General features: G+C 43.9%; 1 protein-coding gene across 12 annotated transcripts in view; it reads left to right on the forward strand.

Moving 5' to 3' along the window:
• TNS1 (tensin 1) overlaps positions 1 to 14,068 on the forward strand; it is a 183,103-nt gene that overhangs the window by 151,289 nt on the left and 17,746 nt on the right. For all 12 annotated transcript variants that reach the window (XM_060278387.1, XM_060278393.1, XM_035128113.2 and 9 more), the window contains 3 exons: positions 6,277 to 6,472; positions 8,599 to 9,458; positions 10,077 to 10,163. In XM_060278387.1, coding sequence (XP_060134370.1) covers positions 6,277 to 6,472; positions 8,599 to 9,458; positions 10,077 to 10,163 — 1,143 coding nt within the window. The remainder of the gene's footprint in view (positions 1 to 6,276; positions 6,473 to 8,598; positions 9,459 to 10,076; positions 10,164 to 14,068) is intronic.

The raw sequence follows: 14,068 nt of genomic DNA on the forward strand, positions 1-14,068 counted from the left end.
AGTATCATTATTTTGTCAATTACTGGTGGTAAAATTGGCATTTTTGGAGATTACATCAATTTCATTGAATTAAGATTCTGAGTATCATTTCTGAATACTGTGTGAGATAAGCAGTGCATTCATAGGCAAGTATACATAGACATAATCCCTGTTGAGTTCAAGGGGATATCTTTCCAAGTAACTGCATAGGACTGCAGCTGGATGCCTGATAGAAATGTTATCTGTCCAGCATGGGAACAAAATCTAGATAAATCAAATCTCAGGCTAATCTGTGAATATATGAAAACAGGAATCTTGAGGCATAGACACAATTACATGGTTGCTCCTCATGCTACCATCACCTGGCAGGTGGTACTAGGCATTTTCAGGTTGACATGGGACCAGAGGTATACATTTGCCACAAAGGTAAAGCCTGAATTTTGCAATGGCATTTTACTTCTTCTAGTCATACTTACATACTACATTACTTAGTGCCACAGAGGAGGATCCCTTTCCTACTCTCCTTTCTTCCCTTTCTCCTTCTTTCCTTCTGATACAGAAGTGACTTGGTTGACGCTGGAATAATATTTAGACGCTGGAATAATATTTGTCTGTTTGCTAAATTTTGCACCTCACCATATCCCAGAGTTGGGTTTGAACCTCAAAATAACTTTTTGAAGGTATGAGATATGTGTTTCCAGCTACAGGCGGATGTCACGTCCTTGCAGGCAGCAGTTTTAGGCAGCATTTTGTTGCATCATGAGCAAATTACTGATCTCGTTTCCTTTCTGCCTAATCCCTACTTGTAGCAACAGCAACTACTAGCAACAACAATCTATTGCTGCAAAGTGAGAACTAAACTATTCATGAAACTGAGTCCCTAAGATTTTAAGCACTATATGAAGCTGTAAATTCTGCAGTCTCAGCAGAAAACACATGTAAGGTGTGGGGGGGAGTGGGTTTTTTAACACTTTGATCTCTGATAGTTATATGTTGAATATTTTCCCCACCTGCTTTCCAAAAGTCATGAGTAAACTGGAGAGGAAATGGTTAAATTGAAAGGCCCCCCTTCTTTAATATGGGTCTTCTGCAGCCCCATTTTGTAGAAAGAAATAAAAACAGAGGTGCAAGCACTGTACCACAACTCAACTTTGTGTGCCATTTGCTCCTAACGGAGGGCTGGAGAACATGTAACCCCCAGGTGTTGTTGGACTCTAACTCCCACCATCCCTGGCACACTGGCCACACTGACTAGGGCTGATGGGAGCTGGAGTCCAGCAACATCGGGATGTTCCTCATCTCTGCCCCAGATACTTGTTTCCTGCTACCCCAATAAGCATTTAGGCACTGCTCCATAACTGTGCAGAGGTCCTGCATTCCCAGTACTTCCCAAAATATGTGCTACTACTGACCTTTAGGGAGTGAAAATAAGCAGAAAGCCAAGGAGAGAGTTCACAAGTTTAAAATGCTGTTTGGGACAGAACGCAGCTGGGGTGAACCCATGTTTTGGAGGGCTGCTACATGTTTAGATATATCAAACAAACCCAATTGGAATCCAAAACATTATCTGAACAGGATGTACAGCTTTTTCTAGGTAGAATAGAGATAAAACTTGAGCAAGATGTTTTTAGGGAGTACCAGTCCTTGCTAGTCAGGCAATATTAAGTTTGTACTGCTGGTCAGTGCTAGCTCATCCTCATCCCCTATGTAGTAGTCTCTGTAAAATCATCTCACCTTTGGAATTGTTTGTTTGTAGTTTTGCGCAGTTCAGATTGCGTTTGGGACGGCTGCTGTCACTTCCCCAGTACACTCTTTTTGTTAGTCTAATCCGTTAATCTAAAAAAGCACACAGCCTAAAATCACACTTTTCAGTTTATGCATTAATTCAGTTTCAGATTATTATTATTTTTAAAAAATACCCTCTACTTATATCAAGGCAATTATTATTTTAATATACAGTTCATTGAAGATTTTGTCCCCCCCCCCAACCCCATATGCATCATACAAACAAGGAATGCATCCCTTGATAAAACCAACCTGTGCTTTGAGATCTGCTGCAGTAGTGGTGGGTGATAGGTGGGTGGGATCTCTGCTCATGGTGCTACCAATTGATGAGATCTTTGGGGCAGCTATCATTAGCAGGGATTTCTTGGTAATGTCTCCCATACATTAAATAATGTATGTTAAGTCTGCATAAAGTCCTCATGTTCTTTAATCTACCACTGCTTCTTTTGGCTCTTAGACTCTTGTAACATAGTGCTAGCAAGGTGTGTGTGTGTGTGTGTGTGTGTGTGTGTGTGTGTGTGTGTGTGTAAGAATCTGGAATTGTGGGCTATAGGAGATTGTATCTTATGACGTCAAAATGATTGTTTCATGTCCCCCAGCGTCATAGGCGTGTCTCTTGAGACTCTCCCTGTTTATTTCCTACCTACCACACAACAAAATGTTTGCTTGCTTCACATAAATTCAGAGATGGTATTTTTAGATTTTGTTTGATATGACACAGGACTGGCCAAGTGATTCTTGCGTGTTATCCAAGAGTTCCATTCTCTCCTATGTTTTGCATTTACAAATGGTTTGATAATGCTAATTTTTCAATATCACTCAGATAATTTGCACACAGCTGGGCTTGAGAACTTAGCATATGCGTAGGCTTTTATGAAGTGTGAGCAAGACTATAGCAACAGAGGGGGATGCATTATATAGCAGAAGGAAAAAATATTCACAAAGGGAGACAATATCTAAAACTAAAGGCAGCCCATCCTTTATTCTTATATATATGGAAGAAGACAAAGACATGAGATACAACAATTTTACTGTCCTTTATCCCTTCCTGGTTTGGGGGAAAGAGATTCCCCACAGTTTAACAGAAATTCTTGGCTTTTTCGGGGAGCTTCCCATTAACCTCTTGCAAGTTAACTTGTGAATACAGAGCCATGCCATTTTTAGTTAGGGAGGAGTGCATGAAGTGTGTATCTATAACAGATGAAATCACTTTAAGTAGCATAATAGCCTATTATGTGTTTTGCAAGTCTTTTGAGGCTGCAGTTCAGCCCAGTACCAAGACAGCCAAATGTCCATGGCCTCTCTTGGTTCGGTCAAGATTGTTGTTCTGGGCTTTTGCCTTGTGGAATGTTCAGTATGAAGAGGGCAGACCAGCCTTCTTTATCATCATTCCATTCCATTCCTTCCTGCCTTGGTGGGCTCGGTTAACTGGCAAACACTGCTTTGGACACAACAGATAGGGCTTGGCCACCGGATTTATCTGGCCAGTTTAGAAATCCAACTTCCATCTTCATTAAACCTGGCCCATGTTTATCTGTTTTCCATATTAGAAAGGTTAAAAGTAATCTCAAAGTCCTGTTTACATACATTTTACTCCACCAATAAGGCTCAGAAGAAGATTGCCTAATTAATTACCTTGCATACCTTGCCCAACTGTGGAGCGGCTGCAACTTTGTTCCTAGTTTCCCCTCCGGTGTATCTTGGGGCCAGGGCCGGTGCGTCCACTGAGGTGAGCTAGGCAACTGCCTAGAGCGTCGTCATCTGAGGGGCGCTGCCAGCCTGCCGCCCGCTCGCTCGCCCGCCTGCTCGCCGCTTTCCCTCCTGCTGCTGCTTGGTACTGGCTGCAGAGGTGCTTCCCTGCAAAGCCCTGCAGGGGGCGCAGGGCCGCGCAGGCGGGGAGGCAGTGAAACCTGAGTGTGTGCACGCCCAGCTCCTTCCCCTTCCTCGCATGCTTCCTCTGGCCGCGACGCCTCTGAGACCTGCCTTCGCGTCTCCCCGCGCCCGACAACCTCACTCAGCTTGCCGGTTAAGGAGGACGGGCAGTTTCGGCTGAGGGGGAGCACGCGACGGGTATTGGGTCGGCTGCCAATGTCTGTCACTTCTCCCTCCCACCCCATTCCCCTGTGTGTGTGTGTGTTTTATTTTTCTCCTCGGGGCGCTCCATCCCCACATGCAGTGGTTGCCCCTCACTAGGCAGGAGAGAGAGAGAGAGAGAGAGAGAGAGAGAGAGAGAGAGAGAGAGAGAGAGAGAGAGAGAGAGACTCTCCAGTCAGGTCCCGAGTTCGCTTTTCTGGGGGTTGTGTTACACACAGAGACACCACACCACACCTCGCCCTTGACAATTTCCCTTTTCTCTCCCCGCCCTAGTTTCGGGTGCGTGTTTCCACACCAGCCACACTAGCTAGTTCCTCACCCCTCAAATCTCTGCCCTTCCCCCCTCCACCCTATTTTATACCACGTAGTTTGCTCAGTTGCTGTTTTAGTTACAGCCAGCCCCGTCCTCTCTCTCTTTCACTCCCCCCCCCCGTATGTGTTTTGTAGCCGGAGCGTCTCCTCCTTTCGATTGTATTTAAATCCTGTGCATGGACAGCAGCAGCAGGAGGAGGAGGAGGAGGAGGAGGTTGACGTGCGATTCGGCAGCTGTGGCTGCTCAGGCATGGGCTGGAGAAAGGGGGCCCTGGACTGCCTTTTGTAGCTGGGAGCAGTGGTGCACGGGGGGGGGGGAGTGAGAGGTTGCAGACTCGGGCACCTCCCTTACTGAAAATGGGTGGGTTGTTTATATATTTCCAACTACTCATACAATATGCTTGTCAACAATTACTCAGTTTAGTTTTTCTCCCCCTTTCTGTTCGCTGTAACTTGCCTTGCTAGTTCTAGCCTTGGTGGGGGAAACTGCTGCTGCTGCTTCCTGTCCTCATCCCGTCCCCTGTCCCCCATCTGTCCACTATTAACTCTGGGCATGGTTATGGGAACTGGGCAGCCGTATGCATTTGGTTTGGAGTCAGACCACTGTAGCCTGCAGGGCTGATATATGCATGAACATGCATAGAGGGTTGACCCCAATATTAATTTAGGGACATTATAGGTTGGTGGGGGAATGTAGGGAATTGCTTTCCCTCTTTTGTTGCAATTAAATACATATTGTCAAGAGTGAAGCTGTGTTCTTCTCTGACAAGGGAGCAATTCAAGAGTATATGTAATCTTAAAACATCTAGATGCAAGTTTTATGGAAAACCCATATCTCAAAATCATACATGATGTAATAGTTGCAAGTAAGTCCTGAAAGCCTAGCTGTTCATGGAAATGTTATTTAATATGCGGTGACACCATATGCAGTTGACACCATAAGATTCTAAAACAAGTGTGTATATTCAAAACTAAATAGTTGTCATCTTTTTAAGTGATTTGAGGTGAGAGTGAGCTCCAGAAACAAGCCTGTGATGAAGCATTTTAAACACTTTAAGATGAGAATGATCCTTAATGCAGCTTGTCAGGGCTCCAAAATACAAAACCCCAAGAGTTCTTTGTGTATAGCAAGTTCTCTTGTGTATTGCAAGGATGTGGAACTCATTTGTTGTGTAAAGAAGCTGATGGAACCCAGTGTTCAGTATTATGAAGATAGAGCAGATTGAAGTAGATGCCCATTCACAAATGCTATATATATATAGGTCATTGTGGGTAGGACAAGAGGAAATGCTCCTAAATTGTACAGTAAGAGGTTGTAATTAAAAATCCAGGATGATTTCCACCCCATCCCTCAATATGCAACTGTAAGATTAGCTGGACGGTAAAACAAGTTCCCAGAGGAAGTTGCCCTACATGGTCTACATCTAGGAAGGTGGTGGTGGTGGATGAGGACAGGGAGAAAAGCTGAATTTGCAGTGCAAGAGTCTGTCAGAGATTATTGATATTTACTTAAGACCAAGTGTACGCAGTGACATTCTTCTGCATACAGTACATCCTGACCAGCTATCTTGTGCAATATTGTAATGACATGGAAGATGTGCCCACAGGTCAGCCACAGTAACTCTACATGCCGGTGATTTTGGAAGTTCTGCACTTTTATCAAGCCTCTATACTTAACACAGATCCCTGCAGTTCTATCTCAGCATGATTCAGTTCATCTGTTACATTCTCTCAACAATAGCATTGTGCATAGGGGAGTTTGGCCATGTGAATCCAGCCCTTGCATTGAAAGATCATGAAGCAGAAGGCCTCAATGGCCCTTCCAGTCTCTGGTTTTCAGGAGGGGGAGGAATTACTCTGATTTGCTCTAGGGACCAAGAGGGTGCTTAACTTTGATTTTAGTAATTTGGACTGCTACTAGCATGATGTATGTGTTTTATGAGCTTAGTTGTAACCTGCTTTGAGTTTATCTTACTATACAAAACAATGTGTATGTATATATATATATTTTCAAAATAAATTACACTAATTGGAAATATTTGTTGTAAAAGCCCCACACCTCGAGGCACCTCAGTAATCATCTTCTCTCTTTCTGCCTCATTTCAGAGCCCCGGAGCTATGTAGAATCTGTGGCCCGTACAGCAACAAGTGGTGGCAGTGGCAGTTCTCTTGGGAAGCTCCAGGCACCCCTGTCTCCACAGGCCTATAACACTGAGACACCAGTGAGGAATGGGTCTTATCCCAACTCCTTCGTTTCACCAAGTCCTGTCGCTGCCAGCAGTCCAATGCACAGCATGGATGGGTAAGGAAAGACAGCTGTAGTTTGCCATTCTCAACAGGCTGATGATGGCAGATGCTGCTGAACTATGCAGGACTTCACTGTGACAGCTAGCCATAGGACTGCAGCCCTTTTGCTTACATATATAGACTCTTTGATGCATGATCTTGGGAGGCTGCTTTCCCCAAATAGAAGACACAGGGCCATTCCAGCTCATACTGATCAGGAAAGCATTTGCTCTGCAGGGAGATTTCCTGTTCAGCCATTATAGGTTCTTCTGCCCTTTCTTGTATCACTCATGGATTTGAGCAGGGATGGGGAATCTCCCCCCCCCCCTATTGAGGGCCAGATTACCTCAAGAGTGATCTGTTGAGGGTCACATGCTGGTGGCCAGAGTTTATAATGGGCCCAGAGACAGAAGTATTCTGTAATAAAGAAACTCCCCTACTTCAGTTTTCTCCATCATAGGGGAGAGACACTTTGTGATGGTTCTTCCACTTCCTTAAGTCACATCACTGGACAGATCACATGGTTGTTCACTGTGATAATTGCTCCTTCTTTCCACCTTGGGCAGAATAGAGCCAGGCTGGGAGGAGGTAAGAAGCTATGATATTTGTTGGCAAAATTCAAGAAGCCTGAATGTATGAAGGTGCCTTTAAAAGGCCCCCTGAGGGAATGTGGCTCTTGGCTTGAAAAAGGTTTCCCACCCCCAGTGTAGATATACAGCTTTGTACACTTACGTGTGAATGGTAAGATGTTTCTGTACGCATAGGTGAGATGCTTATCTTCATAGTCATTTGTCGACCTGGTATATAAGTGAACATGGAAGGATTTATTGTGGATGGAATAAAGAAAGCTAAGATAAATAGAGTATGACACCAGTTTTTCTTGTGGGGTGGGCAGGCCATTTTTTTTTTTTTAGGAAGGTGATCACAGAAGAGGTGCCCATTGGTATAGTAATCATATTTTCATAAATGCAACTGAATTTTGAATTCTTATCACATCTGGAAAAGCCACTGTATTGAGTCAGATCATTGGTTCTTGCTGCTCATCACTGACTGGCAGTAGCTCAAAGCACAGAGGTCTTTTCCAATCCTACTTGGAGGTGCTGGGAATTGAACCAGGAACCTTCTGCATGCAAAACATGAGCTCTATTGCTAACCTGTAGCCTCTCCAAATAATTTTATTTATTTTATCAGGTTGCAGGCCAGACTTTCATGTTTTCTACTATGCCAGGTGCTCTTGTTTATGACAGTTCATGCCACAATAAACCAATGCGCACAGAATATGTATGTTACCTTACTCTCTTTACAGTCATTTTTCCTCAGGAAAAAAAAAACATTTCCTTTTACTGTATTCTCTGCAAATGTTATGCATTGAATGATCTAGCTTACAAAGGACAACACTAAACAGTGTAATCATTCAATGGTAGAGCAACTACTTTGCTTGCAGAAGGTCTCAGGTTGAATCCCCAGCATTTCCAGGTAGGGCTGGGAATATCTCTTGTCTGAAATCCTGGAGATATACAGCTAGCAAATGAAATCAGTTCTGAGATAGATGAGCCAATAGTCTGTCTTGGTATAAACAGCTTCCTCTATTTCTATTATTAAATACAGTGCTGTTGTTTTCTTAGTAGGATTGTGGACAGAGATTGTAAGTACTGGCTTTTGGGGAGGGGCAGCATGCTGACATACACATATTAACATTTGTCCATACAGAAAGGTCACATTCTCAGCTTCCTGTGAAATATTTTCCCCTCTGGAATGTTTTGCACACATATAATCACATAATGGATTGCAAACTGTGAACTTGCAAGATGAAGCAAAAATGACAGCCTATTAGGAAATGACCCAAGTCCACTCAAAGTTTGTTTCAAGGATGTGAACATTCTTGTGAGCAAATAAATGCAGTCATTTATCTGAGTGGACATCAAAGTCTAAATATGACAGCTGGTTTGTTTACGGTCACTGTGACTTAGAGCTTCATAAGGAGCTCATGGGGAATTAGGAGAATCAAGAATTTTGGATAAAGAGGTTTGAACAAGGTGGGTTCTTCCTGTGTCTTAAGAGTCCTGTTATCTCCAGCTCTATATCATGTTTTACAGGAATAGGTTAATAACGGATTCTGCGCTCTCCCATTGCTTCCCCCAGGTTCTCTATAGGTAGCTACCCATCAGAGAACAATGCCAGCATAGCCATTTCATCCCAGCCATCAGCTGAGTCCAGTTTCCAATCCACCAACCTTTCTCAGGGGCCGTCGGTGAACAGCAGCTACCAAAACACCTCTACATCAACTCAGGGCCTTCCAGCCTATATGAGTGCTGACTTCCCTGATGGCCGAGCCAGCACTCAACAAGATAGCCACCCAAGGCCTCAACCCCAAGCCAATGCAGTTGGGGTCCATGTCATGCCTGGAAGCCCCCACTCCCTCCACAGAACGGTAGCCACCAACACTCCCCCTAGCCCAGGATTTGGGCGAAGAGCTGTCAACGCTAACATGGGAGCCATTCCAGGAAGCCCGAGCATGAGCAGGCACGTAATGGCTCCGTACGGCAACCTCGTTGCATCGCCTGGGAGTCCAAGCCTGACTCGGCAGCAGCCCATAATGGTCTCTGGAAGTCCCAACTTAGATCGGCACATCATATATGGATACTCGGCTCCAGAGGAGAAGCGCCCAACGCTGTCCCGCCAAAGCAGTGCCTCAGGTTATCAGGCTCCCTCTACCCCATCTTTTCCTGTCTCCCCGGCCTACTACCATGGAGTCAGTAGCCCACATTCCTCGTCCCCTGACTCAGCAGTGTACCGGCAGGGAAGCCCCACCCCAACCCAACCACTGCTCCCTGAAAAGAGAAGGATGTCATCAGGGGATCGGTCAAACAGCCTGCCTAACTATGCCACAGTGAATGGCAAGACCTCTTCACCCATCTCCAGTGGCATGTCCAGTCCCAGCAGTGGGAGTGGCATGGCCTTCCATCATACTCTGCCTGATTTCTCCAAGTTCTCAATGCCAGGTAAAATCTCAGATCTTGCTGCTTCTCACTTGAGTAGTGTGTATTATGGAAATTGGGGAGGGGGCATTTCTGGGTCTTTAGTCTTCCTATTTTACCCTGCTTATCAGTACTTGATAGATGAGAATCTGATCATAACCAAGGATTGTCCTGAAATGATCAGCATCCTGTAAGTGTTTTGCGGTGTGTCATGCAGGCACCACTACCCTGGAGTGCAAGGCTCTCCTCATTTTTTTTTTGCTTGTGATACTCCATATTGGCATCATTTGGTTGAACATGTATTATTCTTCATTGAGCATGGTATCAGATATGGAAGCACCTCTTCAGTTCTAACACTTCTTGGAGTTTTAACTATTGTTTAGGAGGCCATCACTTTATCACAGAATGATAGAACCCCAAAAATATAGAATTGAAAGAGACCGTCAAGAGTTATGACATGAGCTTGAGAAGGTGCTTTACAGGGTGGGGTTCTCATTATTTTCCATATTAGTAATCACAAAAGTGCTATGGGGCATTACTGCAGATTAATCTGTTTGGAATAAAATTGTCTTATCTTGATGAGACCCCATAACATTTCCTTTCCTTGAGTTCTCTCATTTTCATTCCTTTTTTGTCTTTTAGACAGCAGCCCTGAGACCAGAGCTAACCTGAAGTTTGTCCAGGATACCTCCAAATACTGGTACAAGCCAGAGATCTCCAGGGAGCAAGGTGCGTCTCTGCCCTACAGAACAGAGTAGCTCAGCAGACAACACTTGGCAATCATACGCTCAAACATTTGAGTGACTTGGGGCTCGTCCACACTCCGCTTGTCCCATGCCTAGAAAGCACAGATTTGTTTTTTTTTTAACATACTTTTTATTAATTTTACAAAATACAAAAAAACAAAAAAACGGTACATACTTAAACCCCTTTTCCACCTCCTTCCTACCCACCCACATGGGCCCTCCCCTGCCACAGAAGTATCCCATGTTTGTGAACAGTCAGAAATGGTCCATTTTATGCTTGGATTTCTGTCCTCCTCCCCCTCCCCTGACCCCAAAGCCCCCCCCTGCCACCAGGGAGCTCCAGCAAACCAGGGCAGTACGCAGGAGGACATCCATCCAACCATCTATTGTTATACCAAAAAAAGAGAAAAATAGAAATAGGAAAAAAAGGGGAAAAAGAAAGGGCGAAAAAAAAAAGAAAAAGAAAAAAACAATACAAAACAGAAAAATTTTTCTTGCATTCATAGTTGAAAAACCATATTTTATGGGCTTCCCCTCCCCCCCTTCCCCGGTTTTCATCCCTTTTTTATCATCTGCAACAGTTTCTTACTTTATAAAAATACACCTTTGTATCTTATACAACTTATAAATCAATTGTTAACATTTTCATCTAATATTCAAATCACTGAAAATTCAAACTCCCATTTTCTCTTCCCGTGCCTAATTTTTTTTTCTCCCTCTATAAGCCTCCATATTTTTACATTTTCCAAAATCCATTTACTTTTAAAACTATAACTATTCTCAATTTAACCTTACATCCCCGATTACCGGCTCCACCCCCCCCAATCCAGCAAATTCCAAAATCAGCAGACCAGTTATAAACCTGTTAATCCATCCTTATCATCACAACATCACTTTCCCTTCACCCCACCCCCTGTTTACAGTCTCTTGCCATCCAGGCCACCATACAGGACCCCTGAATTTCTTCTCTTCTCTGCATATTTTTTCCTTCTTCCCTGTGGGCGTTCTGGAGTTCCAATAATACCAATCGTGCCCCCCTCAAAGGCAGGGCACTCCATCCAACTTTTTGTAGAGTAGAGTCATCATTTTTTTCATGGTGTGTTTCATTTTGTGTTGAATCATCACAGTCCTCATCTTCATCTTTTCCTTCCCCATCATTGTCATTCTCACATTGCTCTTTTTCAGTGTCAAAAGCTTCATCTCCTAGAAAATCATATTCCGCCATCACCTCCTGAAATTTCTGCTGTAACTCCTGTCGTCGTGTCTCCTCTTGACATAACTCTATTCTTGTTTCCCACATTAAGGTCAAAACAGACCGCTGGAACTCAGGGGAACACTTTTTTGTTGACATATTTCAGTCCTGCCAAGGTCAAAACTTATCACGTGGGGTGGAATATGATCACAGTTTATTTTCTCGACTCCATTTTAACAAGCTGGCTGCATTCTTCAAGTCTTGTTAACAATAAAGTTCGAACTCACATTTCACAAGCACTTAAGCCAAAAAAGAAATTCCACAAAGTCCAGAAATACAAAGTGAAGTAAAAATTGACTTATAAATCCTGATCAACTCACTGGATTGCCTGGGCTGCCGGCTCCCGAGGGAAAGAAAGGTTTTTCTTAGGCTTTACCTCATTGCTGCAGGGCAGTCATAAACCACAGTCTCTCTCCCCTTTTCACCCTGCATCAAAGGGGATATTCTCTTTGATGCCTTTGAGGGATCCTTTTGAATTACAAATCTTCTGTTTATGGCTTCGGGTTTCTATTTACTGTCTCTTTGTTGCCGTGGGGGGGGGGTGGCTTCCTCTTTTCTCCCCTCTCTCCCAGACCAAATTGTTTTATAATCCAAATCGTGAGGTTACTTACAGTCTTTTCCAATCGTTTTATTTTCGGAAGAATCCAGCGCTCTCCGCCTTCGGCTTGAAGCTTCTCCCTGCTAGAATAACGTTGCCGCTCAAAATGGCCCCCGCGACTTCTACCCTCCTCGCTCCGGAGCTCTTATTAGAGCTAACCGAAGAGTTGGGGAGTCCGGATTGGGTCTGTGCCGAGCAAATTGCCCTCGGGACGCCCTTCCCGAGGTTCTAAGGGGCGCAGCGTTGCTCTCGCTGCCCTCCCCACTCCTAGCAGAGACGGGCCGTCTCGGAGACGAGACGAAACCCCGCCGATCGACGCTGGCGCTGAACCCGGAAGCCCTAGAAAGCACAGATTTGAGAGGTTTTCTGCTTGTCCTGTTCTTTCTATGCACAGGTCTGAGAGGTTTTCCATTTGCTCTTCTACTTTCACTAGGAAAATTCACTCTTTCCTACTGAATTGGATCAAATGTCAATCACTGGGAAACCCAATTGCTGTTTGCTCTGATTCTGTGATAAAGAGCAGCCAACTACAAGCTGAAGTGTGGACGAGTCATTGCTTTGGTCCTTGGCATTCAAAGAAATCGCAAAATCTGCAAGGACAAATCAAACAGTTCCAGAACATTTTTCCTCCTCCAGGGGCCTCCATTATGATAGGACTTAAAGTACATCCTCTTGGATTCCTATTGCTAACCACAGTGATTCTGCATTAGCCATGGGTAGTTAACATTGGCTATTTTACAGCACATCTGCACCTAGCATGATAACATTCCCATTGCCACTTGGCAAAATGATACAGATGGCCAGACTATCTCAAGATGAGAGAGCTTGCCACAGGAATAGTTAGGCTGTTTATATATGGAATCATTGGCATTGGTGGCAGGAGGAACTTGGATACAGATTTCAGATTTGGTCTGTATCAAGCTCCTAGACTGTGATGGATGGTACAGCTATCATGTGCCAATGTAACCAAGTATTCCTCTTGCCTTCAACCTGTTAGAACACACATTCTCTTTATAGATGCTTTTTAATATGTATATTTGAAAAAAAATAGCTTGACTTGCCTCACTGCCCCTCAAAAACCTTTACAACTTTAGTCTAAACAGTCCTGGTCCCGTCAACCATTCCCTCATAGAACTGGTATTCCAAAAACCTAGCTTTTGTTTCTCTCCTCTGAACCCTAGCCAGTTTGACAGTATTAAAAATAAAGTGCAATTAAGTAGCTTAATCCTTTGAAGGATATATCCTTTCATCCGTACATCACTGCTTTGATTCACTCAGTGGCCAGTTGTGTCTGATGGCTATTTTAAGTGGTGATGGGTATTTCCAAAGCTATTGGATGTTACCTGTTCCTATACTCAGCAATGAAAAGTTTAGTTGTGCTCCTTTCCCTCCCCTAAATTAAATCCAAACAGTGGAAAACTTCTCTAATCTCAAGGGAAGTAGGAGTTGACTCTGAGACTTTTATAAGACCCAAACAACTAAAATAGACTGGATAATAGTGACTCTTTCTAGCCTAAACGTGGAGTGGATCTTTCTTTCTAGCTTAACCCCTCTCCTAAGGCAGGCTATCCTTTTTCCCCAGCAGATGCTTGCCCAAATTTTTCTCACAATTCTCTAGGTAAGATCCACTCCACAACAAGAACACACTCCTTGTTTAAACAATTGCAGTAATGGCAAGCTGGATAGGAAGACAGTGAACATGTCCCAACTTGGGGCCCTGAATGGCTGCTTTTGCTTCAAAATAAGAGTGGCCAGCTTAAGCACATTTTATAAAAGTTGTGAGTAATGTAAGGTGTAGTTTGGTCCTTAGAGGTTGGGCTCTGTGTGTTTCATCTGCTGTGCCACATTACAGCTTCAAAATTTTCACAGATCACATTTGTGCTAGAAACCCAGCGAATGACAACTGAAAAGTGATCAGTGCAGACTGACGTTGCTGAGAAGTCTCTAACTGCTGATTCTATAAGGGAGCAGTTAGATGTGATATCAAACAAATGTTTGCCACTGAAAACAGTGCCCCTCTTTCACCGAAATGTTTACA

This window comes from Zootoca vivipara, chromosome 1, assembly GCF_963506605.1.
Source record: "Zootoca vivipara chromosome 1, rZooViv1.1, whole genome shotgun sequence".
In the NCBI taxonomy this organism is placed as follows: Eukaryota; Metazoa; Chordata; class Lepidosauria; order Squamata; family Lacertidae; genus Zootoca; species Zootoca vivipara.